This window comes from Thunnus albacares, chromosome 9 (genome assembly GCF_914725855.1).
Source record: "Thunnus albacares chromosome 9, fThuAlb1.1, whole genome shotgun sequence".
Lineage (NCBI taxonomy): Eukaryota > Metazoa > Chordata > Actinopteri > Scombriformes > Scombridae > Thunnus > Thunnus albacares.
Window position 1 is genome coordinate 29733494 of NC_058114.1, and position 24482 is coordinate 29757975.

General features: G+C 38.5%; 1 protein-coding gene across 1 annotated transcript in view; it reads right to left on the bottom strand.

The window, feature by feature from the left end:
- The window catches only part of znf644b (zinc finger protein 644b), a 28876-nt gene that overhangs the window by 4030 nt on the left and 364 nt on the right, over positions 1-24482 (bottom strand). The window contains exons 2-6 of the mRNA XM_044362592.1: positions 20682-20731; positions 4666-7380; positions 3300-3875; positions 1290-1412; positions 881-977 (exon numbers count right to left, since the gene is read on the bottom strand). Coding sequence (XP_044218527.1) covers positions 881-977; positions 1290-1412; positions 3300-3875; positions 4666-7366 — 3497 coding nt within the window. The 5' untranslated portion in view covers positions 7367-7380; positions 20682-20731. The remainder of the gene's footprint in view (positions 1-880; positions 978-1289; positions 1413-3299; positions 3876-4665; positions 7381-20681; positions 20732-24482) is intronic.

The window sequence follows — 24482 nt, forward strand, 5'->3', positions numbered from 1 at the left end:
CTGATATTTTTGTCACACCACATTAGATTTGGGAATCAGGATTTTAAAATTACTTAGGCAACAGGCTACTATGTGCATGGTCAGAGGACCAGTGACAGACTCATCTGTGGTAGGTCCAGCTACATCTGCAGCACTTAGGCCTGCTCTATCAGACCAGGTGGGATCCCTCTCAGAGATCAGAGTTCCAGGACCTAATGTTGGATCCAGACTGTGCTATGTTACTTTTCATATATTTGGGACATGGTACAGCGAACACCAGGTACATCTTTAAAGCCCCCGATATCATACAGTTCCTCCAGGAACTCTTCGACTCTAGAGAGTGGGGGTGGTGGTTGTAATTAAGACAAATATGGAAATATGAGTTGGCTGAGGGGGAATGAAAACTGGTTTGCCAATTCTATAAGGAAAGTCTAGAAATCCATCACAAGGTCCACCCTGGAGTTTGGAGTTGGTTTTCAGTGGGCTAGAGAACGATGGTGTGTCATGGCATGGCTGCATAATGGGTATTATTGCACCATTGGTAGGTATGTGCTGCTGCCACTTAGTCTGTCATATCCATACTTACACTGTTCTACTCTCGTAATGTGAATGCAGCCACTTTCTTTGGGCAACAGGTGCTCAGCAGTTGCTACTGGTTTTGGTCTCCTGGGTGGACCTTGATAAATCAGTGATCCCAGATGAGAAATGACCACCTATCTATTTCAATCAGCTTAGTGGCTGGTGGGATGGCTTATGCGTCTTCTCATCTCTTTCAATTGGGCCCTAGTGTCTTAGAGCCTTGGTCCCATACAGACAAAATATGTAACTGGGTGGAGAGACCTCTTGCTTCACTCTTTCTCAGAGAACCATGGTTACATGTGTAACTTTCCATTCTATGTACCTGCAGGTGAGTGTGTACATCTCAGCATTCAAGGAGGGTAAAATCTTCTTTTTTAGCCCAGGCCTTAGTCTTGGCTTCTTCTGTTTATAATCATAGCCTAAAACAACAAAACAACACACTGCTGTATCTGATAGAGTGTATTAAGTTATCACTGACAGGAGGCATAAATAAATAATCCCAAAGCCCAGGATCTATTCTAGTCAACGTCCATTTTTTAATTAACATACATTGGGGTAGACTAATTCATTAAATGTGCCAATGCCGCATTAATCACATATATTCTGTTTCTTCTTAATTTGCTTCCACAGAGAGCACCACTGATCGCTACACTTGGATCACAAAATTTGATTGCATGGCACAGGAAACAAATATGATGACACTTTGCTTTTGTATATTGTAAAAAACTTACCTGGTTCTTCCAAAATGGCAATCCTCTTCCTGCATGCATAGGCTTGAAGACGACCAGACAGACTGACAGCAGTGGGGAGGCTGCTGTTACACTGAAGACATGATTTATTTGAATCACATTCTCCTGAAAGACAGAAAATTGAAAAACTAAATCAACTCCAAGAGAATAAGGCAAATTGATCAAAACATTTAGGTTGAAATTATTTGATTATCTTTTCCATTTGCAAAATCTTTTAGCTTTAATGGAAAATTTGATTGGATAATGTTCATTTTAATACAGTTTATCTGTTTGTCTTAAATCTTACATGGTGGAGTATCAGAAGTTAGCTAGTTTTTAAGGAGAAGTGTATTCTAGGATAGAGTTTGAGTTTATGCAGTAATTTTATTATCAGGCAAAACTGTTACTCCCATTGTGCTCTAAACTCTTCTTCCACTTGGTTTCATTCTAAGCATCTGATTTGCACTCTCCTGTTTGAAAAGTGTTACTGGTAAAGTTTAACACAATCTTGTGTCTTCAGGGGGCCTATTTTCACATACACCACCTCATGAGAGTCACGGAGGATTCATAAACCACACAAAAAAATCACAGATCTGTTAGTCCTATGACAGGAAGCTGGCAATGGTACTGCTGTGCACCACTGCCTGTTAATAAATATTCAGAATTAGACGGCTTCGTAGTTTTCTTTCAAAATGAAATAAAGCAGGTTCCCCAGACTTGATTATTGCTGTGGTGTGAGAAAAGGAACCTGATATTTCTTTTTAAGGTGAATTTGGCTTTACAAGAAAATATTAAAAAATATATATAGTGATGCTGTGATCATGTCTTCACAGAAAGAAAGAAAAAATATATATTCTTCATGGTTGTCCTGTTAAATTACTAATTATATGCTGTCTTAAACTTAAGGTGATTATACAATATAAACAAAAACATTTACATCCAACCAGTATATTACAATTTGCAATCAGTTTTCAGGAGGCAGCAGCTATCTTTGGGAGTAAATTGCAGCTGCTACTATAACACCATGGAGCACCATACCATTTGGTTTAAAACGGAACTTAACAATGAGCAATTTGATATTAAATCTTTATCATCATCTTTCTTGTTACCTGACTGAAAATTTGATTTGGACACACATTAAACAAAAGCGTATAAACACAGATGATGGGCTTCCAACTCAACATCAAGAGGATCTTATGATTTTTTAATGTGAACTTCAAAAGTACTTGGGCGACATTCAATGTACAGTATGTATTTTTTTCCATGAATCAAACAACTGAACTATTCTGATTGTTTTACTGGTTTCTGCCTACAGTGTTCAGGCATCTGTACTGAGATACTATAAATGTGTAATTAAATATTGATTAAAATCAGAGGCTTGATGCGTACAATAAACAGTGAACCTCCCTGCAATTGAACAAAGAGGCCAAATGCTTCCCAAGAAATATATATTGCGTTGCAGGTGTTTCCACCTGCACTTGCTTTGCTTGTAAGTTTCGTTTTTACTGTCAAATGTTCAGGATCAGGACTTTAAATCTGTCCACAATATATGAGGTATTTAAATCAAATCACAAACACCAGAGATATGCTAGACTTGGGCTTTTTATGGGTGGGTTTGCAAAATATCTACAAATCAGGTTCACTTTACATGATTGCTGCTGAAGGTTTTTGTATGCATTTGCTTTTGTACCTCCAACAATGTGTAAATCAACTTGCAGAGACTTGAAACTTGCCTAAAATGCTTTGCCAGTAATGTAAGTTACTGTATATGTGCATATATACTATCATAGCCTCTAATGTCCCAAAATATAAGTTATTATTATAATAATTATAATAATTGATATTATTTTTATTGTGGACACAAGTTATGTTGTGCCCACAAGAGTAAAGATAAAAAAATTCAGGGGCTGCGTATTATCAAGGGGCTAAAACATGCAAAACCACTCATATGGTCCTTTAAGAGACTGTTAAAACAAGAAATTGCTGTGAAACCCTGAGCAAAAAACTCCATACCATGAGCCCAGTTTGGTTCCACACTGGTCACTTCAGTCTCCTCCATGCAATCTTTGGTAATATCATGGAACTTGGTTGCATAGGTTTCCTGCTTGTTTCTCGCTGTAAGCTCCATACTCTCCTGTCTTGCCTTGAGAAGTTCAACTAAAATGCTTGAGGAGGCCTTGGTGCCTCTTTGTGCTTCTAACTGTAGCTTTTTCTGCTCTGAGAAGGCCTCTGTCTCCTGTTTTGGTACAAAGCTGTCCAATATGGGATGTGGACTCCTCATCTCATACTGGATTTTCACTGGTAGTCCAGTACGCATCAGGAACAAGCCATTGCTGCTGATGAATTTCTGAGAGACGAAAGGCTGTGAGGGGAACTGGCTCTTGTTGAGGACCTGGAGGATGTTGTGATGCTCCTTTTTGTCCTGTAGGAGTTCATTTAGGATGCACAGGGGGGACTTACTGCTACTGGTACCACTTCTCCCTATTCGTTTCAGGTGTCCCCTCACATGGTTCGACAAGCCAGTCTTAGTATCAAACCAACCCCAGCACAGAGGACACGTGTGCTCTCCTTGTGTTTCTGGCTTAACGGCTGTAATACAAGTTCAAAAGATTGATACAATAAATGAAATGAAAGAACAAGAACGCTATAAACACAGTTTTGATCAACAACACTCACACAGTTTAACATGAGTTAGTACAATAGTGTAGACTGCTTTAGATTGCTTTACATTCTACAAGCTTTTATATAAAGGGGAATTCTACAGTAGCTACATTTAAGGTCGTTTTAAAGGAATAATTTGACATTTTGGAAAATATTCTTATACTATTTCTTTCTTCAAGTAAGATAAGAAGATTGCTACCACTCTCATGTCTGTATAGTAAATATGTAGCTGGAGCCAGCAGCCAGTTACTGGAAGCAGAGAAACAGCTAGCCTGGCTCTGTCAAAGGGGCCAGGTGGTAGGCAACCAGGGGAGACTCCCGGAAGGTGTTGGTTCCGGCCAAGAAATAGTCAAGCTCATAACCATCTGAGAATTGTTGTTTTTACACTCAGAATTTTGTACGGATTAAAGAAACTAGATACAACATGTTATTTTGTGAGCTTCAAAAGGGTGATTTTGTTACCTTTGAACAGAGTCAGGCTAGCTGTTTCCCTCCCTTTTCCAGTCTTTATGCTAAGCTAATGGGCTGCTGGCTGTACAGACGTGAAAGTGTTATTGATCCTATCCTCAAACTCTCTGCAAGAAAACAAATAAGCATTTCCCTAAATGTCAAACTATTCCTTTAAGCCAGAGAAAGTTGGCTTCATTAAATAAAAGACAGAATCTTCTGTTCTGAGTTGGCGTGTAGCTGCTGGTAAGGGATGAACTAATATTTTCACCTTTTCTCACTTTCCTCATGCCAGTGGGGATCCTTCTGCGGATTCGCGGTTGCCGGTCCCGCAACGCCACTTGCTCCGGCGAAACCATGTGACGAGCATTATAACTCAAGCCAACTCGGTGAAGGTGCCCTCGCACATGATTGGACAGACCCACTCCAGACTCAAACATGGCAGGGCAGTACGGGCAGAGCTTGTGTTCGACCCCTGGTGTGGGCAAAACGTCAAAGCTGTCACTTGTAGATGTAAAAGGCGACTCCAGGGAATCATCACACACTGTAGTTTCGATATACTCCTCCTTGATTATGAGTTGCTCTATGTCACTGCAGTCTTCATCGCCATCATCTTCATTCTGGAGTACATGGGAGCTTTGGTCTTTGGCTGAAAACCTCTGCCTCTTTCTGAAATACCTCCGAGCATACGGGTTCCTTTCATTCTCGCTGCTTTCCAAGAAGCTGCCTGTAGCTTCACTGGTGTCATCACTGAAGTTATCGTTGCCCTCACAGCCTTTCTCTAGCTCCCTATCTGCAGACTGCTTCTGAAGCCTCTGGCTAAGCCTTGGCAATATATTACTATTCATATTGTCAATACTGTTATGCAAAGGTGCTGCCATTTTTCTCACTGATGGAGAATTTTGGTTTACTGGCTCTTGTGAACTCCCGCTTGCCAGATCATTCCTGTTTCCCTGACAGAACATCCGGTCTAATTTAGGATTGCTGGTTGATAGTAAAAAATCTACAGTTGCAGGACAGTTCACATGCTTTGAGCTGCCAAAAGCCTTGTGGTCATTTTTTTTATCGTCTTGTTTCACACAGGTGAGATCAGTTGCCACATCTAATTTTTCTACTGGTTGTAGGAGTAACTTTCCATGCTTGTCGATCCTCCATAAAGATGGTGACAGCGTGTTTTCGGTGCAGCACTTAAACTGAGCGGACTTTATGTTTTTGTCTGAAATTAGCGTGTTGGACTTTTTAATGTAAATTTCCCCTTTTTTACTGGGCCAGTGGGGGAAATGGGCTGTTTCTCCAAAAGTAGACTGAGGTTTAGACCTGGCATTTTTTGGCTGTTCAGCATACTTCTTATAATTGCCACTGTGTGATCGTTGACGCTCCAACTCGGAATGTCTTTCCAATGCTACTTTGTCCCTGCAAGTGAAAAAACCCATTTTACACTGAACGTGAACATGGTCTGCTTCCTCTGCATCATTAGTATGAGTCATTTTCCTGTATTGAGTCTGGTGTGTGTTGAGGTGTGCGACATGTAGGTGTGCTTCAAGTGCCTGCTGTGTCAGTGTAATGTAGTTACACTCCTCACAGAAGTAGTAATGTTTCAGATTATCATGTGTTTTGGCATGCTGGACAAAGATTTTAGGGCAATTACAGCCAAATACACACTGAGGGCACTGTACTGCGGTGGCCCCATCTTCCAGTTCAGTGTTTTTGAGAACTTTGATTTCCTCCATAAGTTTTTCCAGCCTGTCTTGGTGAATAATAATGTGCCTCATGAGGGAGTTTCTATCACAGAACAAACGCCCACACTCCCTGCATATAAAGGGCTGTGAAACATTGTCACTGTTCACCTGATTATGCTTGCCTAAATGATACATCATATGTCTATGGAAATGTCTTTTTTCCTTGAAATTAACATTGCATATTGTGCAAGAAAAGAAAAGTGGATCTTGTTCAAGTTGCTCTGTCTTCAGTTGTTCCACTTTTAGACTAAAATTGTCTTCATCTTCAGGGTCATTTTCCTCATTACAGCCTTCCTGTGCTGTGCTATACACATGGTGCTCAGAGTCTAAAGCTGTGCTCCTAGAAAGATCTTTAAATGGCATAACTGAATATTTATTATCAGATTGTGTACCCATAGATTTGTGTTTGTTGGCGACATTTAAAACATTATTACCTCTGCAAAAATGTCTGTATGTGTGATTTAAGCTGTTGTTAACCTTTTCTTGAGAGCTTGACGTGCTTATTACATGTGTGTTGTGCTTCCTGTGTCTTTGGTGCATCACTTTGGTCTCCAGCCTTCTGTCATTGTGCAAGAAGCGCTCTCTTGCCGAATCCCATCTGAATACTTCACTATCATCATAATCGTCTGAGGAGCTTTCTGACCATTCTGCATCCCGTAGAGATCTTGTTTTTATTGTCTGTTTTGTCAAAGGTTGGCTAATGTGCATTTGCTCTGCACTGTCACCTGACAGTGTGGAATAGGCCAGTTTAGACTCATTCTCCTCCGAGTGAGACAGTGGCGTGTTGACACCTGGCTGTGTGGCCAGTGTTTTTACGACGGGCCCCGCTGTGTTCTTCCAAGCGTCTGATTGAAGCTCACTAGGTGGTGGTAACACCTCGGGGCTCGTGTCCTTCTCCGGTTGCCACGCGGCATCCAGGACATTGTTGGATAAAACAGTGCCTTTGTTCAGGACACAGTGTACCTCTGAGGTGGGGTGTGAACCAGGTCCATTAACAAGTGCTCCTGAAGGCAATGAATTGCCTGCATGGGGAACAGCAGGGACACTCCTGTATACAAATGGATTCGGCTGGGTTCCATTTAAAGGGTTTTCGTGTTCATCTGAGGACAGACCTGCAGCATTGTTCTTCAGGGAGAATGTGTGACTCTGTAATGGCTCCTGAGTACGACCTGGGCTGTCAGACACCGGTTCCACGTCTTTGTCCTCTTGTGCATTTGGCTTCAGATGAGACATAGTACCAATACTTTCTGAAATATAAAAGAATATCACAAAATTGTACAAAAACTGTACAAAAGTGTACTCTGTATGTACATTTTTAATCATTTCAAGCATGACATGCTTTACAAGTATATTACTTTCTTTATTATAGTGCAGTATTCCAACATGTGAAGACAATTTGCCAAAGAAATAATGCAGATGCAAATTATAAACTGGTATAATAAAAACCAGTGCTTTTTTTTCTTATTCATGCTGCAAATGTGGTACTGTTAAAAAAAAAATAGTTTTTTGGGCTATTCCCACTGCTCCGTAAAATGAGAGAGGTATTATTCTGTGCCGCATTATGATTTTCCAACACCCTCTTTCGCCACCTCTATTCACAACAAACCCTGCTGTTAGCCCTGAATACCCTGGCGAGGATGCTTAATTATGTGAGCGTACCTCTGGGATACAACCTTCCTGCTTCTCCACCTAAAGTTCTCAGTCGTCTGCTAAAATTGACCAATTTCCATGGGAACAAAGTACACCTCCAATGAGATCATATTGCGTCTTATCACTCTGTGATGGTGCCAACACAGATCCCAGCATGAGACTGTTGTTACTTCAATCCTGACAAATTGGCAGGCACACAATCTGTCTAAAACACAAACACAGACCCACACAAAGAAAACATACACCTTTGCACATACACATGGACCGGTTTATGAATGGTTACATTCAAGGCACAATATATTCACTTTTTGGTTGTTTTTTGACTTGAAAGCACTTACATATGTAGAATTTGAGTTAGTAAATAGTATGCAATATATGATGATTTAACATGTGTTACATTTTACAACAGATTGCATTATGTGTCCAGAGCTGATTTAGTTTAAAATGATATGCTCAGTGGATTTGGCATCTAGGGCTGGTCGCTCTCTACAGGAAGCTGCGTTGCTAACGAAGTGGTAAATTCAGTGTTAATGAGTGGCTTCACTGTTACCACCTCAGAGGTAAAACCTTCCGAGCTCCATATTCTCCCCATCTGTTGTGGTGTTAGAGGTTCGAAGGGGGAACAGACATTCTACATTGAAAGCAAACTTCACTGTTACCCCCAAACGGCAGGGTGGCAAAACCATCAAAATATCTTGGTTGAAAATGTGCAAGGCTCATTAGCAGCCAACTCACACAACTTGCGTCTATATATAACGAACAGGAGTTCAACAGAAATGCAATTTTTCAAAAAATGTATTTGCTTCTATTTACTTCACTTAGTCAATGTTAAAAGGCTGACTTTGCCTTGCCTGAAGATGTTTACAGGGATTATAAACTTTAATACGGTTAAGCTGTACTGTATATGCACAGATCAATCTGCCATGAGCTTTTACTAACCCTGTCTGGTATTTTCCCCAAGACACTTGCAGTTTGGTAAATGAGATTGTGTTCTGTTAGACAAGAGAAAACAAACTACAACACTGTACAGTTATATATCAAGGAGTCTTTAGACTTTTTTCTTTTTCTTTCTCTTAGTTTCATGTTTTGTCTTGCAGCACCTGAAGTTTGAAAATTACGTTTGCAAACTGTATTTCTGTATATGCTATAAATAAACCTCTAGAGTTACCAGTTTATTAGGCATATCTGTACAGTCTGATGGAATCCAATACAATAGGCCTGCAATAAATCCCATGCTTGCTCATGGGAGAATGTAGGGTCTCTGTAAATTAAAGAGTACCGTCTATTCCTGCACTATATGAAAAGTGCCCTGAGATAACTTCTGTTGTGATTTGGCGCTGTATAAATAAAATTGACTTGACTTGACTATCTTTGTGACATTTATCAAGAGATGTTTCTAATAATCTGCTCCAGGTAGAAAAAAATATTAGAAACAACAGTCAATATACACCTCAGTGGCCACTTTATTAGGTGCACTTGTACAATCTAATGCAATCCAAAACAACAGCCCTGCCATAAATTCTACTTTTATCAAGATTAAAATGTTTCATTTTTGTTGACCCTGCCAAAGATGTGTTAACTCAACTGTGTTTACCACTGTTGCCGTGGTTAGTGTTGGTGTTTTACTTGAGTGCATTATATTAAGAGTTGTCTCTAATATTCTAAATGTATGCAGTCCAGTACAGAACCAACACCTGTGTGCCAACCAAATCTCAACATAGGGCCTAACCTTTATAAAAATAGAAAACATTGCATTTCTGTTGAGCTGGATTGCTTTAGAATGTCTACAGTGGCTGCACCGAATAAACTGGAAACTCCCTGTTCATAACAATCAACTATACGTACGATTTTCCCTTTTTTTAAATTATGACTTTCAAATATTCAAAACCAATTTAAAAGCTTTAATTTATACCTCACCACCAGCGAGTTATGGAGTTCAAATTGATCTCATACAGCATGCTCTGAAAGTTGGTGGGCTGGGAAGCATGCCATGTACTCACATCACTATTGCTTTGAGTCTGGCTCACAACCTCAGCGCATGTCATGCCCTATTCTCTTTCATCTTCCCGTCATTCTCTACTCCGCACAATCTAATATAATGAAAACACCAAAACATTTGCCTGTAAATTTTTTTTTTTACTCAAATTACTTGTGTCATTAATCCAAGTCACTATGTAAGCAGTAATTTTACACGTGTTCTTTAAGGCAAAAACTACTACAACGGCAGGTGTAAATGACTAGAAGTCAACAATCTGCTTTCATCACAATGACATGATGACATGATGAGTGCAAAGGTCACGTATTACTATGAGAATTGGTGATGCAATTTGGTCATTATTTTCACATCTAAAAGAAATGAAAACTAAATAAATGAAACCTGTAGTTGCGTGTGGAGGACATACTGGTGTTTTTGTTCATGTTTCATTTGAATCTTCAGAAAGATATAAAACAAGAGAGGTATGTGATTAAAATGATGATATAAAAAAATGTATTGTCATTTTGGACAAAATCATCTGCTAGATGAATGTAATGTAATATATTATGACTGATATACAAAGGGCAGAGACAGAAAAAAATGTTGGGCTATGGGAGAAGTCAATAACAATAACCTGTCATGACAATAACTCATAAAATAGTGCATTGTGCCATTACAGGTCATGTTTGGTGCCACAGTGGAAAAACCCAACAAGTGAAGACATTAAAAGAAGAATGGACAAGTATTAAATGATAAACAGTATAAAGGCAAGCTTTTTGTAGTTTTGACAGCAAGCACAGTTGCCTTTGCAGTATACTTTCAAGGGTTTGTGTTGTTTTAAAAATGTTTGACTTTTTTTAAAATGCCAGAATATGAGTCAGAGTCATACTTTGAGATGAGGACAAAGACAGACAGGATTCAGTAGAGGAAGGAGTGGAGAGATCAGAAGGAAAAGAAGGTTTCAGCTCAGGGCCTGGGGTCAGGCGTATAATGTCATTTCTGGTGTCAAAAATGTCAATGAATGAATGAAATCCTCTGGACTTAGTTAAAATGGCTAAAAGTTGAATGTTTTACCAACTGATGCTGTGATGACGGGCACTGAAACTGAATACAATGTACAATGTTCTCTAGTGCGGTGGAGTAGTTTTTAGGGTTTTTTTGTGAATTTATTGGGACTACTTCTTATGACTTAAATGACTGTGCAGACTTGTGCTAGGGATCTAAGGTTAAAATGCATTTGTAATTTGTTTTTTTAATACAGAAAGGTTAAAAGTACACACAATTTACATGTATAAATGTGTATTTTCCTGATTTTTTGACATTCTTGTCATTTATGGTGATGCAAAACAGTAGAGAAGATACAGTTAATAGACAGGAACTGAAACAATTAGGCTAGTTGATTGATTGATTAGTCATTTATCATGAAGTAATGCCAAAAAGTTGATGGTACCAGCTTCTGGCTTTTTTCCTGTTTTATATAATTGAACGTGATGAGCATTTTTCACAATTTTCTGACATTTTTAAGACAAAATTATAAACGATAATGAAAATAATAATGGTATGCCAAATTCCTGTTGTTGGACATTACATAAAAAATAAAGTGTTTTAGAAAAAAAAAATCATTGTGACATCTCTCTTCCATCTTAGACATTATTTAAGTCAAAAAATTTAAATACACAAACTTTGAGTCTCAGGAGAACAACAAACATATTGAGGAGGAAAACTTTGATGCTGTAGGCTTATAAGACTGTGAATGTCTAAGCAAATTTCTTCTTCCTGTACAACTGAAGACCCAGGCTGGCAGCACAGTGGAGACAGCGCTGAAGACCAACTGGGACCAGTCAGCCAAACCATTTCAACTGCTGGAGCTGTCTGTATGGATCAACAGCCAACCCTATATTCCTCTTCCATCGCCTTTGCTGGAGAAATGTCTAAACAAGGGGGGCCATGGTCCCTCAAGTACTGCACTACACAACTTCCTCAGCTAATGGGATCTATTGATTTATTTGACACAATGTGAATTTATGAAGCTGCCTCTTTAGTGTGAGAGTATCAAAGCGTGGCTCAAAACAAACAGACAGAGATTCAGCTCGACACTCCGGTAATCCCAAGGTGAGTATGTTCTCTCAGCGAAAGTGCCACAGCGAAAAGAAAAAGAAAAAAAAACACACGGTTAAGTTGTTCTTCTGCTATCTTAGCCCTGCAGTCACCCACAGTATCAAACAGCAGAAAAGCAGGAGGAAATTAGCAACAAACCACAAGCCAAATCTCACTTTCCTCATTGTGACTAACTGGCTTGTTCTGCTGAAGAATGTGAAACAAAAAAACACGACAATAGCAGATTCATGAAACACCCTAAATTTCTTAAATTTGCACAGGAGAAAATAAAGAGAGCGGCTTCACACGATGTCTTTGTCTGGATTACATACTCTTTTATCCCACTGAATTCTTGTCACCCAAAGGTCATTTCCATAATAATGGTCTCCATTCTCCCTAATGGGATTTTGGCTGTGATTATGTATGCCAGCGTCTTGTGCAGACACTATCAGCCCTGTCATCGTGAATTGCACAAATGTAATTACACAAAGCCTTTGATAACTAAACAATGTAATTTACTGCTTGAGTGGAAATATACACTGGAGTTATATGACTCAAATTATACACTAAAGGAAAATATATGAGAACCATAGGTGGTATGTGCTGCAAAGAAAATTGTGTTCTTTAAAGTAAGCACAAATTAAATGCAAATGCATACTTAGACAACAAGAATAATGGTGTGCATTCAAGTGATTCATGGAAAAAAAATGCAGATAAGTATAACTGGAAGTGGTAAATTAAAGCAACATTTTGGGAAATGCCCTTATTTGCTTTCTTGCCAGAGTTAGATGAGAAGATTCATACTACCTTTGTTTCTGTTTGCTAAATATGAAGCTACAGTCGGTAGCCGGTTACGTTAGCTTAGCTCAGCATAAAGACTAGCTAGCCTGGTTCTGTCTGTACGTGATAAAATCACCAATTAACATTGATTATATCTTGTCTGTTTAATGTTAAGAAAAATCAAAGTGTTAAAATGACAAGTTGCTGTGGGCAGGTTTTATTACCTTTGCACAGAGGCAAGCTAGCTGTTTCCTCCAGTCTTTGTGTTAAGCTAAGCTAACTAGCTACCAGCTATAGCTTCATTTTTACCATACAAACATGAGTGTGGTATCAAACTTATCATATAACTCTTGGCAAGAAAGCAAATTAACATATTTCCCAAAATTTCGAATTTTTCCTTTAACTAATCAAATGTTAGTACACAAAACAATGTGTTAGAAAATCTGCAGAGGGTATATGCACATACATAATAAATACTTGCACATCCAGTAGAGACAAAACCACATAAGTAAAAGCGTTAAAGAGTGGTGCTTTGAACCACAGATGAGACTCAAAACAATCCTGTCCTTTGGCCAAGGTTCAACACTCTAGCACAATATATCTAAAAAAAATCCCCCTGAACCTGCCCACAACAAACTTCTCCTTGCCCCCCTCTCCTAAAAAAGGGGAATGAGTGAAATGGCTGTGATGGTAGATTTACTGATGAAAAAAGGTGAAGCGAGAACATTCGGAGTGATAAAAGGGGACAGGGAGCGAGTGACAGTTGGGTTAAGACAGAAGTCATGTTCAATAGCAGGTAGAAACATCAAACAAGTGAGTTCACAGGAAACCCATGCAACCTTGTCTTGAAGGAGGATTTTCTGTTGTGTGGAGTAGATTATAACTGTTGAAGCTGCTGACACGGCCTCATTTGCTGCCCGTAGTGTTGGAGGGGGATTAAACGATATAAACTTTAAAGCTTTAAACAATACCTTTCAAAATTAAATGGATTAAGGGAGGGATGTCTGATGGGGATTTCCCAAGGCTTTGTTAGTTTTAAACTCTACTCCTTTTAAAGGGGGGAAGAAAGAAGAAAAAAAAAAAAAACAAAGCAGTTAGAAATTTCTCAGGCATGTGACCGTTTTAATGAGGCTGCTCTCACGTTGAGGAGGGCAGTGGGCACAGGAGGGCTGCCAAACAGATGGCTCTCATAAACATCATATCTGCTCTGTTTAGATACATGACTTCTCATCTCCCAGCACTGAGAGGAAAACAAACCCGACCATCACCACAAGCACTACCCACTTGCCCGCTTTTGGCAAGCTGTGCCGTCTCGTTGAAATGGCACATTTCCATTTCCTGCATTTCTCCTTCATAACAATATGCATGAGCTGCACAATTGATATACATAACCTCTAATCTGTTATAAGTATGCAGAGAAGATGCAGTGATTGCCGTGGTGGGTATTTTTGTTTAGTGGCAGTTAGGATGTTGACTTTTATTAAATGTTATTATTACCATATAACTGAAAGTATATAAATACTAAGCAAGACAGAAGTTGTTGCTATGATTAGGCATGCGTTTCCTCTCCAGTTGAGACGGAGAAAAAAAAAAAAAAAATATATATATATATATATATATATATATATCAAACTTTGTTGCTGCCGCTTTGCTGTAGACATGTGACCATTCAGATGAAAGGGAGTCAGTGTCAAGCTGCTCTCCAAATTGAGGACAGGCTCCGAATTGCCGAGCAGACATCAGTGAGCTTAAATTCGGAGGCATGTCAAGCATTGCAGGTATTAGGATGAAATCTCTCATTATCTTTCTTTAAAACATAATATGAGCGCACCAACGGCAGGAATGGGAGCGCAGGGAGCACGGGCCTCATAGTCACTAAACGCAACCAAAGTGATTCCTCAGTAGTCACCTTGAGTCCTGTTATTGGACCAGGACAAACAACTCTAAACAGGAACTGGATCAAATGAGTCATTTGCAGGCTCTGATTGGGTTTTGAGGCTTAAAAGTGGCTAAAGTAAGCACCACTGTGATCACATGGGGTCAGACAGATGACCTGAATAGCAAAGTCTGCAGTGAACAGAGAAGAAGCGAGCCTCTGAAAAGATAACGCAAAAACTGTGGCTGTCAAAAAGTCACAAGGAATTCAGAGGCCAACAAAAGCCTATTTATCTACCTCTATCAGGAAACCTGGACAGCTTGAGCGCAGTAGCCTTGACAGCAGTGGGATTCCCTTGTCATTTCTCAAGGTCCACACACACACACACACACACACACACACACACAGACACACGCATGTAAGACGGTTATTCAGTACTGCTTGTCAATTGTACCTTTTCAACCCGGATCAATGAGTCGTCTTGCACCAGGGGCCTGTATCAGCGCCAGTCATTAACATGTGAGTGCCACTCTATCAGCTCTAGCTCCAAATAAATCAAAGGGTCGGCCACAGAAGAAAAGGGGCTAATATTTCCTCAATAACCCCAGAGAGACACCATGGAGAGATGCAAATTGCCTCCCAGGAGACCCCGGGGGATGTGAAGGAGAAACTCGCTGGGAGGCAACGGGAAGCTAATGAGTATAATGGTAAATGTATACAAGGAGAGGGAGAAAACCCTCTCTATTCATACCAATTAATACAATCTTATCAATGGAGGTGTACTGTAGAAGGAGGGCCCACGTCTAACCCTTGCCCTCCTCCCCACTTCCACCTCGCCAGCGTCTGTATTATTCAACACGGGCCAGGCTACGGTCATTAGCCCTGTGGGAGGCTGGGCCAGGCCTGGGGAGTTAAGGAGATTTTAAAAACCACTCACTCCTCACATCAAAACAAATCGGGCCAAATCAAAGGGGCTCAAATATGTCCTTTCTTGAGGGGTGAAGAAGGGAACTGCCATTGTTGTTAAAGCCTGCTTTCTGCGGCGTCGATGTAGAAATGCACAAAAAATACAAGGTAGATTTGCAGCATTTGAGAAAAAAAATGATTATCTTTGCATAATAACTAGACAATTATAGCATCAGTGCATTAAATTAACCGGATGGTGCTTTACAACTGTGACATTTCTTCTTTTCTATATCATCAGTATATTTTTCAGTTTCTTGTTAGAAAAAAACTGAAAACAAAGACAATATTTAATTGCTGCTGCTGACATACCTTCAGTTATTCCATCCATGACACCATGGCAATAGCTTGAACAAAAAGAAACAAAACCCACACAGGCACAGACACGCCATCATGTTCAAACATACAACATGAAAATCCCCACTCCAAAAAATCTTATGTTCTTCAAATAAATGCATAACCTGTAAATGAGAGTATGATTATTTCACCTGTTCCCAAAACAAACAAACAAAAAATCTTGTTTCAAGAACTTTTTCAAGTGTCATTTTCCTGATTTAAGTGCAGAAATCTGTTTGGAATTACAAACACCTGGGTATAGATAATTCCTAAAGCAAGTGGATTTATTTTGGGAAACCAGTTAATATAATCTCACCCCACTGGGAGATTTTTACTTGTTTGTAATTGGAATGAATGCTTTTTAGGAGTTATTAATTAACAGAATGACTAGTTAAGATTTTACCCTGACTTTTGGTTTTCCTGTGTCTTATCTTATATCTAACTCTGAACCAAATAATAAATAAGTTAGATTTTATTTTGGGCTGATAAATGGAATTCGACAAAAAAAAAAAAAAATCAGTAATATATACACATTTTTATTTCTATTTTCATTTCCAGTTGCAGACATTAAAGTTGTTTCCTGCTGCAACATATCCAGTGTAAATCCCCTCTAGTACCATATATCACCAACAGATGGCACCTGCAGCCATGGAAACTAGCTGAAAACACACACAAAAAAAAATTGGCATACGATAAACTTCATGACTCATGGAGAAAAACGTGTTTTCTATCCTTTCTTATGATAACTAAATTTCTTTCCTTTGAATGTAATAAAATGCACATTGCCATGACCACAATGACACCTTAAATCTGCCCTGTGGAGTTTTTATGTAAACAAATAAAGTTATGTTTACACTCAGGGGCGAATTCACAAAGAATGGATTGTGGCTGCTGATAGCTCCATGAATTGTGCATCACTTGCAACCACTACCTACCCCATCTCAAGGTCCGATTCCCAGAAGATATTGCACTAATGATATTACAGCACAAACATTTAACAATACATTAAACATGATGTTAAAGAATTAAGTTTTGTAGCTGAGTGCAATTTGCCCTTTTTTGTGTGTTATTGCAATATCCATGTGGCAAAGTATAAATGTTGCCTTTGCGCCAAGAATACAGTAGGCAGGACGATAGCAGAGAGAAAGAGAAAAATTACATTTTCAGACCGCAAGCTACAAGTCCTGACCAAATAGGTGCTGAGGCCTTCCTCAAAACTTCAGGTAAGAATTTAAACATGATCACTAGAAAATCTGGGTGTGACACCCCTTATAAATGCCCTTCAGTTACCACCAACTCTCTGAAGATGCTAATAATTTAACTGTGTGTGGCTATTAGCCCTGGTCTTTGTGAATTGGGCTGTTTTCGCAATGAGGTTCATTTGCATAGGACCAATTGGCCATAGGGGCCAATTTTGCACCAAATGTATGCATATTATCTAATTTAAATACGTGCAAATAGCAAAGAAGCACCGAAACGCTATTTGCTTGGCAGCACATTTCAGCCTTTGTTGGTGCTTTGTGAATTACAGTTTCTTTTTGTCTTATTAGTGCAGGTTTAGCCTCCGCAAAAGCCGCCAAATCCTAGAATTAACCTTTGTGTGTGCACGATACAAACAAAACAAGGGCCCACTCTTAAAAACATTGCTCCATAGCGCTACTAGTGGTCAAAAACTCCACAGGGTACCTTTAAGTTACCTCTGAATCCATACAGCCTTACTGCTGAAGAAAATCAGAGTGGTATGTAGTAAAAAGAGGCATTTGAACTACCTGAAAGGGCAAACAAATGCTTCAAAAGCATAAGAAGAAGAAGGAATGCCTCAATCTATCATTTTGAAGGTCATTCATCAGAATGGAAAAATATAACTGACAGCAGCTGATCGGAGGAGGATTTGCCTTCCAGAGATCACAGAGGGGACTGAAATGAAGGTTAATCACTATATAACTTTCTACATGTATAATCCTACACTCCAGATTTCATTGAGCACATCTGTAAAAGCCCTCCGTCAGCATAATTGCGCCTAACCTGTGCCCCGCATGCTCAAATCTCTAAAATATCACATCCAACTCTGAGAATAAATGGGAAATTAATGAGGAAAGTGCTGAGCTCAACCTTAGATAGGTATCACAGAAAGGGTTAGCTGCCTCACAGCTCATGTACAATAGAAGCTCACTAATCCGAACCTTCAAAGATAGAGGTTGTTTGGACTTGTGAAATGTTCAGGAGGGATAAATACAAACCCATACTGATTTGACATTCTTGCAGAGCTGGGAGCATCTGCATCAGACACCAGAATATACTAGAAAATGAAAATAACCATTTATTTTTAGGTAATTTGGATTTAATTGGGGGAGCAGGTATGCTGAGCTAAGAAAAAGCCACAATTAACTGATATTAAAAATAGAGGTACTCTAGATTATTCTCTAAACATGTATAAAACATTTTCATCCTCCACAATAGAACATGCCCCAAATTATATATATATTTTTAGATATTTTTTGTTATATATCACTACATTCTCTGTTCATGACAGCATGTAATTATGGCCTCTTTCAAATATGGATTTTTTTTTTTTTTTTTTACTTTTGTTCATTATGTGGAGGATGATTGCAATGACAACTCTGTAAATAACAAGGGTGAGCTTTTTTATGTGTTCATCCATCATCCCTCTTATAATCATCCATTCAATTTACTGTAATGTGATTACACAGGCCACATTAACCAATGTTGCTTTTCAATGTATCATCCCTTAGAGCAAGGGCAGAGAGTATCAGTGATCATATTCTGCCCCTTAGTGGAGGAAATGGTCCATAACCTGAGAGAGACAGTGTAGTCTGAGGCTTGATCTGCAGACCCAGAGCAGCAGGCTGGACTGTGGACATGTGCAGCTTCATCCAGCTTTTGATGGACTGCAGGAATCTCACCTGCTGGTCCTCATGATGTTTAAGGCGCTGAAGCCTGTCTCTCCTTTAAAATGAACTCCTATCCAAAGAAGTCTCGTGGCTCTTTTAAAAGGGAGCGCTACTCAATTCACATGTGATCCATAAACCACAGAAAATCAATTTCATGTTTATCAACATAAAAAATACCCCAAAATAGACACTAAAAAAAACAGAGAAGCAAGGTTGGTTGTAGTCAAGATGTAAACTGGATTCAAAAGCTGCTAATTTGAGGCTTTTTTATGTAATCAGACTGCATCATGTGTTAAAGAATCAGAGAAAGAACCCTTATCCCTATAAATTCATCCAAAATAACATTCCTGCAAATCCCTCTCAGTAAAGCTGCTGTCGCAAATTAGGGAAGTAAAAGCTTTTTTTCACATCTTCACAGTGTTTGCTACAGGAGCGACAGTGAATGTGCTCGCTAATGTGAACTGAAATGTAACTGAGAAAAAGAAAAACAAATGTGAGAGCTGAAATTAGAGTAAAAATTAAGGATGCAGTTGCACATACATATACCATGAAATATAAAAAAAATGATGTCTGTAAAATCCAAAGAGTTACTGCCGTGAGGTGTAGCAAAAGTACTGTAGCTTGTTGAAACCTGTTTCCCCCTCATACAAAATATGAATTCAAAAAGTATGAGAGCTACAGATATAGAGATGGAGCAAATATCAAGTGCAATATGCTCCAAAAGCCCACATTTATAAGCCCTATAATGGCTTTATCAATGCAATATGATTATTCAATTCATACATACATTTTATATTAAAAAAGACACTACATGCCTAGTACTTAATGTGGTTTTTTTATGTATATGTAGGTGGAAGAATAGCTGGAAATTGGATAAAGAAAAACTGACATGTAAAAAAGTGGATTGTACTGCCCTGTGAAAGAGGCTGAAATTGGATATAAGTTAAAAGAATATGATATCTGTTCTACAGTGTAGAGCTTTTCCTGTCCTGTCCTGTAACAAAGCTCATTTAAAGGGCCAACATCACATAACTGAAATGAACTCCTAGAGAAATACAGCTTCTTATGTATGTGAGTCTGTTTTTCTAGATTGTTTAGTAAGAATGAACAGCAAGGAACTACTATATCAATGATGTTTAAGACAATAAGGCCGAATAAATATTCATAAATTTGTTTCATGCATCCTCTGAGTACAACTGGGATTACTGATTAAATAATTATACCATGATGGTACAATCTGGTGACAATTTCAACATCAAAATTCACATTTGTCACTTACATTTTAAAAAAAAAAAAATAAACAAAAAAAAAAAAAAAACAGAATACTGTGAAAACTAGTTTGCATCAGTGATTGTTTCACACTGGAAAATAATCAACAGCCAGCTTGTCACTCCCTACAACCTGCCAAGTGTAGGAGTGGAGGCACTGACACATGTAACTGACATCTCAGATTTAATTTGACTGGTAATCACACCCAGCTATAGTTTCAGAGCATTTCACACATCTGAGCTACAGTTTCAGGTGTTAAGCCGGTAAGGAGACATACCAACTGTGCCTCTGAATTATAACACCTCTTCAGCGACGGTCACATTTTGGTTTATGCTCTGCCATTATGATTGTAATAATGATAATACTAACAAGAATATTAGACGTCACGTAACACACATTTTTGTACTCAATTAAAATGCAATCAACACTCGTTTTGAGCTCACAGTTACCTGTTTAAATAAAAATGTATTTCAGCTGAGTGACTATTTGAAAGAAATTAAAGAGCGTGTCACTGCATGTCAGCTTGTTGTGATTCTTGTTCAAATTATAAAGCAGAGTTGATAATATCACTTCAAATAAGAGACAAAATGTTACTAGTAGCACCCAAGTTTGTCAGATTCTGATCATAATTATTATGTGGTGTGTTAAACAAGATGAAACATGTGATTGAACCAGTCAATATGTACTTACCAGTCTGTGCTGTAACACTGATTCTGCCACATGGCTCTTAGAAAACACACCTGTAACAAAGAGTCGAAGAACAAGTCAATATTCTGTAACTTTGTTGTTTTTTTTAAAAAAAGCTGACAAGCAGCACACTACACAGATCACTGTGATTTTTTTTTACCATATATTTCAGTAAGATTTTGTGACTATATCTGACACACCCTGCCGCAGGGAATCCAAGCTCCAAATTTAGCCCCAGTTTTGGGATCCACGTCTGAAAGCCGACGACATTCTTTCTTGAAAAATACATCCATGGACACAAGGAAATAACATTTTAGCAGGGTCATAATAAGAACTAAAATAATTATATCAATTGAAAACAGTTTTGATAACCATTTATCACCATTAATGCCAAAAACCTGCTGGTTTCAGCTTCTTAAATATGCAGATTTGCTGCTTTCCTCTGTTTTACATATTTGCAAATTTAACAACTTTAAATTTGGACTGTTGGTCAGACAGAAAAATGAATTTGAAGGTTTGACATTGACTCATTTTTCACTGTTTTCTGATATTTCTTAGACTAAACTATAATGAAATAATCATTAGTTCATATCGACACAGTATGCACTGTACATTACAGCAGCAGTATAATTTGTTAGCCTAAATTCCAAATAGCCACAATTACAGAGTATATTGGAGACAGCTAATAATGTTTGCTGTCTATTCATTAACTTAAATATGAACATCAAAAACTGACTCTGTAGTTGTATGGAAATTTGCAAGAGCAAAAAGAGAATACTGAACAGCTTCAGTGTAGTATGTTCATCAAAAGAAACAACTGTGATAATAAGTTATTCATTTCATGCAGATGATTTAATGGGTCATCAAAGGGTGAGTCAGTCAATGTGATTCCACGAAAACACGCTGCCCTTATTTCCTCCTCCGCCACTGATATATTTCTGCAGACCTCAATGTTCTTGGTAGATCCACCTGATTACTAAAATATCTCATCTCTGCAGCTGTTCCTCAGCTGAGTTGCTAATTCAGGCCAGTGTACTCCCATTTAAGTAGTCCCAGGTGTCTTCATTTATAGCTGTGTAAGCAGCCAGCCAGGCCAACAGAGAACACATAACTGTTTGCTATGCTGAGCATTCAGGGACTTCAGGCATCTTGGTTAAAATATTTGACCTTGTCAAGTGACATATAATCAATTTGTGGATAACACGCCTCAACCATCTGATTTATTTAGTCGGGCAGTTGACTCCTTTACTCTATACTAATGCAATCAAACCTACACAAGGCTGTTAAGCTGACACTGACTTCTTCCTATAGCCATGTAAGCTTGTCCTTAGACACCTGCAGGGAGGGATGGACTCATTTATGTAGGTCTATGCTTTGATTTTACAAAACCTTAACTCTTCAGCTGTTAAAAGGGATATGACACACACCTATTATCTGCAATAGAGACAATTAAGAGTCCTATTCTAGCCTCTATGCTTGTTATCTGTAGTCAGTCCTTTTGTTTAATGAGTGATAGTTGTCTCAGAAAATCACATATTTGAGAATAGAGAATAGAATTATTATATATAATATAATGAATCTGGGTGGTCACCACGGACCATATGGATGGATGGATGGATGAATGAATTACCATTTGAATTAAAATGAGTCTGATATTGATTTACCATCACCACCCCTGGTAAACAAATACAAACTGCTAGAGTCTCAATGAAGATTATTTACCAGCTTACTAAAAGTAATACCTGAGAGGTGAACCCCCAGTTGTGTTCTTGGAGTACAGTCTGACAGAATTTATTTTGTGCGTACCACATACATTTTTCTCAAAAACAGAAAAATAATAAAAATAATAATATATTTAACCTAAAAAGTTTCACACAATCAAACTGCGATGTCAATAAACTCCTATATATCAAATATTATGGAAGTTCTTTAATGACAAAACTACTGAGCCAACACAAAAATAAAGACAAAATGCTCAGTCCATCCAGGAATTGTGTGATCTAGCAATTCCAACAGTTAAAGCAGATTCAAACAATCTCTGCATTACTGATCAAACCTGAGGAGTGCTTGCAAATTTCTACCAATCATCATCCTTCAGTGTATGGCACACTCCAGTTCAAAGCCACCAGTCAAATGAAATTAACTCTTAAAAAACAACTTCCCTGATATGTTAATTTCTTTGGTCTCCTAGGGAACATTTACTCCTAAGCTGTGTATAGCCTCCCACAAGCACAAGTCATTAATATCTAAACAAGTCGTTTTTACAATTAGCCTATACAAAAACCAAATCACCCTATAACCTGCTCTTCTCAGCCCTTTTACCATAGTTAATCAAAGAGCATCATCTGCACTGGAACATGAAAATACCTCAGAGAATTTTAAGATTAACTTTAACACACTTTTTACCGTTACTGGAACTAATTGCACTCTTCCAACCATCAGTAAGTTCCTAAAACAGCTGCAATTCTGTCCTGCTGACTTAATTTCTAAATATTACAGCAGTTTAGTCGAACAATGCAAAACAGTTGCAACTTGTATTACATGTTATATCATTACATTGTGTTATCATATAGGACAGCTATAGTCCTCTGCTCATATCCAGTACCACAATTTAAAAGGTAGAAAGAAAAATCCTTCCTGTCTAGTTGTTTGCCATGTCTTGTTGTCCTTGCTCTGAGCTTAGAAATTTCTCCCTGTAGTGCTATAAAATCTTAAACCTGCATCATCAGATTTTTTTTTCACAAAAAAAATGTCACCACTCTGACATTTTATCACCTTTTAAGTTAATATTGCCAACTCCTTTGCAATCAGTTGCTTAATTATCCAGCAGACACAGAATATTATTTTTGGAGTTGGATTTGGCTACCTGATTAATTTAAGCTCAATATTCACTCCTCTTTTAGCTCCGTTTTGCTCTCCACCAACTCCTGATTGAAATATCCAACTCTTTAGCTGATTAATGCTCCATTATGCTCACCAGCTATAGTTGCCAACTTTGTCTGTCAGCTGTTTGGTGCTGGGCAGATAGTGTATAGATGTTTTTTTTAGAGCTTTTTAGCAAAAGCTACCTGTTGCAGCTGGAAACGACACTGATGAGAGAAATGAAACTGAATCAAAACAGTTGTCTTAGAGCTGAGGGGAACTGCAGATAGTCTAACTCTCTGTGGGTCATAACGAGCAACCCTCATCACATACAAACAGCCATTTGATGCTTTATTCATACAAAGAATTGATCACAGCTTCAACTTAATTCATTGGAGTTCAACTTTGCAATAGGCCCTTTTGCCATTTGAGAACTTCCATACAATGTAGGTCTAACAATTTCCCACAGGCACACATTGCATTTACCTCACTCTCAGAATCACTTTGTGTTTCTAATGGGCTATTTTAAGTCAGTGAGGGCTTGAGGTAGAGACATAAAACTTATGTGAGCACATAGCTCTGCATCAAAAAAAAAATTGCATATATCCTACAAAAATTGCCAGTGTTAACAAGAAACGTAATCGTCTTCCTCTACACACCGACTGGCACGTTTTAGTACAAAGTGAAACACTACAGCTGGATAGCACAGAGCCACCTTTACACGCTGTGATGCGACAGGCTGAACCACAAAGAGAAAACTGTATCAGAAATGTCTTGGACAAAGAGTTTATGGTACAACAGTGAGCCAGTTTAAGTTGTTGAGGTAAGACTGTGTAGCCTGCCTGTCCACAGTTACCAGACACTGCAGTGTTACTGTTTTCATACCTTCATAGCGACCTGCTGTACGACAGCGACACATCTCTGACTGATGACCGTACCTGC